This window comes from Otolemur garnettii, unplaced genomic scaffold (assembly GCF_000181295.1).
Source record: "Otolemur garnettii isolate 467f Iridium unplaced genomic scaffold, OtoGar3 scaffold00050, whole genome shotgun sequence".
Taxonomy (NCBI): Eukaryota; Metazoa; Chordata; class Mammalia; order Primates; family Galagidae; genus Otolemur; species Otolemur garnettii.
This window is the reverse complement of record NW_003852445.1, coordinates 9,412,299-9,416,104: the sequence shown is the minus strand read 5'-3', so window position 1 is coordinate 9,416,104 and position 3,806 is coordinate 9,412,299. Positions and strand designations below refer to the sequence as shown.

The 3,806-nt window shown below is 40.4% G+C and overlaps 1 protein-coding gene across 1 annotated transcript in view; it reads right to left on the bottom strand.

Annotated features, from left to right (window-relative positions):
- STARD9 (StAR related lipid transfer domain containing 9) overlaps positions 1-3,806 on the bottom strand; it is a 128,224-nt gene that overhangs the window by 83,871 nt on the left and 40,547 nt on the right. The window contains 1 exon segment of the mRNA XM_012806315.2: positions 2,713-2,735. Coding sequence (XP_012661769.1) covers positions 2,713-2,735 — 23 coding nt within the window.

Genomic DNA, 3,806 nt, shown 5'->3' with positions numbered 1-3,806 from the left:
AAAAAAAAAAAAAAAAAAAGTTCCTCTATCAAAAAAATACACATACTACCAAGATGGAGTATTACCTATGTATTACCAGAGAATCCAAGTCAAAGGGATACATTATTTTGAATGAAAAATGACTGGAGAAACTGTACTACATAGTATGCCTGACAAGTTCTTGATTCTGCTATCAGATAAGTCAATGATAATAACAATAGACAATACTTAGATAGCATTTATTATCTGCTAAGATCTGTTCTAAGTACTTTACATTTATTTACTAACTGGTCCTTCAAACAACTCTGAGGTAAGGATCATTATTGTCCCTATTTTATAGATAAGTGAGACACAGAGATAGAACAGACTTGCCCAGTATCATGATCACAGTCAGTAAGTTGTGAATCTAGGAAATAACAATACTCCTAATCACTACCTTTCACTTAGAGTGCTAAGAAGGAAAGTCTGGAGTCCTCAAACTACGGCCTGCAGGCCACATGTGGCCTGTCTAGGACATTTATCTGGCCCGCAAGGTGTTTTTGCCACCGCTGCCTGTCCTGCTTAGGGGCCCGTAGTCCAGCCATCCCATGGTCTGAGGGACAGTGAACTGGCCCCCTGTTTAAAAAGTTTGAGAACCCCTGGTCTAGGGTCTCTCTGATACTAGACTATAAAATATCCCCTCCCTGCTAAATGTAGCTCTTTTATTACCTTTTTTTGGAAGACAAAAATGGAAATCTCTCTCTGTCTCCTAGCTAGTTCCTACCTTTGAAGCTTCTCTTTCCAAGGTTTTTTTTTAAGAAAAAAAAAACAACAAACAGCAGCAAAAGCTTATATAGAGCTGAGAGAGGTGCATACTCACTTATGCAGGTTACACACACACACACAAAGGTACACGGAAACATAAATTCACGTTCCCAGCATAAGCTCCTAGTTCCTGAAGGAACCAGAAAAACTGAGCTTTGAGACCACCAAAGAGACATCCCTTTGTTTATACAGGATTTTGCTCTTGCTCACAGTGCTTTCTGTGCTAAAGAATGTTCCCATGTCCAAGTGGCATGTGAGAGCTGGCATGTCCCATATGCGGCTGTCCTACTTTCTGGAATTCATGGGACAGACAGATGGATATCTAGCTTTAACACTTCGACAAAAAGATGGATTTATTAGCTAGAATCCTGTAAGAAATTATTAAAAATAGCTTTAATGGAGTAGGGTCCAGAAGACTGTATGTAAGTTCTTGCCATTCCCACAAATGATTCCTTGATCATAATTTGTCATGATTGCTACTTGACTCTGCTTTCCAGGCACTCATGGACTGGACCCCCCTGCAATGTAAAAGCATAGTTAGCAAGAGCATAAGAGAGATAGCCAGTAAGTGACCCGAATAAGAAGGAATAATAAGGGTTAAATGACACAATCAACTCTCCTAGGGAGCTCTCCACTGACCTCCTTCAGTCACTGCTGAATACTGAGCAGTAGTGAATAATATCCTAATGTCACGTGGCTTGGCTGTGTGACTGCTGACAGTTTGCAGTTTCCTTATTTCCCCACATAGCCCTACATTAATGATCCACAGAACGAGATAACCTAGTCATACCTTTCTTCCTTGCAGCCTGGAAAAAACTCTATCACAATGGCAAGTTTAACAGACAACAGCAACAAGCACAAAGCAGAAACACTGAACAGCAACTCCATGAGCAGCTAGCTAGACAAGGACAATGAGGGTGGCAAAATGGAAGATGACATAGGACTGGGCACAGTGGCCACAACTGTAATCCTAGCACTTTGGTGAGAGGATCACTTGAGTCCAGGAGTTCGAGATCAGCACCTCCAATAGTGAGAGCTCTGTTTCTACAAAACATAGAAATAGCCAGGTATGGGGGCACATGCTGTAGTCCTACTACGCAGGAGGATGAGACAGCAGGATTGCTTGAGCCTACGGGTTTGGGGTTGCAGTGAGCTATAGTGAAGCCACTGCACTCTAGTCTAAGCAACAGAGTAAGACCTTGTCTCAAAAAAAAATAAAAAAAAAAAAAGATATGATTATCAGGGCGGTGGGAATCTTTTTCTATTCAAAGGCAGAATCCAAGAGGGTTTAGCTGTATCACTGCCTAAAGGATAGAATATAAAATAAGAGGACCTTAGAGATTCAGGAGAAGGCTTGTATTCCATCAGGTAGAACTTCCCAAGATTAAGGATGTCTGCAATAATTGAGACAAATTATCTGGGAATCCTTCCATTCCCAATAATTAAGAATCTCATAAAGCATAGGTTAGTAAACTTTTTCTATTAAAAGCCAGATAGCAAGCTTGGTGCCTGTAGCTCAGTAGTTAGGGAACCAGCTATATATACCAGTCTGGCGGGTTTGAACCTGGCCAGGCCTGCTAAACAATTGACAACTACAACAAAAAAAAAAGCTGGGTGTTGTGGAGGGCACCTGCAGTCCCAGCTACCTGGGAGGTTGAGGCAAGAAAATCACTTAAGCCCAAGAGTCTGAGGTTGCTGGGAGGGCAACCCAGGGCAATATAGTGAGACTCTGTCTAAAAAAAAAAAAAAAACCAGATAAAAGCCAGATAGCAAATATTTTAAGCTTTGTGGGCCATATGGTCTCTGTCATAACTACTCAACTCCACCTTTGTAGTACACAAAAGCATCCATAAATACTACATAAAACAGGACATGGCTGTGCTTCAAATTAAAAAAAAAAAGACTTTATTTACTAAAACAGGTGGTGACCCACTTTGGCCCACAGACAATAGCTTGCCAAGCCCTGCTACAAGGCAAAAGTGCTTTTCAGAGCCAACTTCTTCAAAAGTAAGAGTGAATTTGTGGATTCCAAGAGAAAAAGGAACAATGTAAGACTAAAAAGAATCTTGCATACATGATCAACATTCCAATCCTTAGAAGCAACAGTAAAAAATTGGTGCACATAGCTCAGTAGTTAGGGTGCCAGCCACATACACAAGATCTAGAGGGTTTGAACCTGGCCCAGGCTTTCTTTTTTATTATTATTATTATTATTATTTATTATAGGCCTTCTAAACAATGACAACTACAACAATAACAAAAATAGCCAGGCATTGGGGTGGGCACCATGGTGGGCACCTATAGTCCCAGCTATTTGGGAGGCTGAGGCAAGAGAACTGCTTAAGCCCAAGAGTGTGAGGTTGCTGTAAGATGTGACACTATGGCACTCTACTGAGGGTGACATAGTGAGACTCTGTCTTAAAAAAAAAACAAAACAGTAAAATAATTTATCATTGAAAATAAAATGAAAATACACGTATAGATTACTTTGACTCATTTTTTTTTACTATGATTGATAATGTCTCAAAGTTATAGCTATTCAATACATTCAATACTGAATGATCTATCAGTCAGGAAAGGTGAAGCTATTATAGCAAACCCCAAAAGCATAGTGACTTAAAAAAATAAAAGTTCATTTCTGGCTCATGCTACGTAAGGGTCAGCAGCTTCTGTAGGATCCAAATGACAGAAAAATCTATCTCCAATGTTGCTGGTCATTATGTCAGAAGGGAAAAGGGCTTTGGAGGGTCATACCCCAGAAATTCAATGATCAGATATTATTTCTTAGCCTCATCCTCCTAAAGTGCTAGGATTATAGGCAAGAGCCAGTGAGCCCGGCCTGAAATTTTAATTTTAAAAAAGGTGACAGTAGTTTCTGACTAATAGTTTAATCAGAAATGTATTTGAATAAGAATCTCGGCTCGGCGCCTATGGCTCAAGTGGCTAAGGCGCCAGCCACATACACCTAAGGTGGTGGGTTTGAATCTAGCCCGGGCCCACCAAACAACAATGATGGCTGCAAC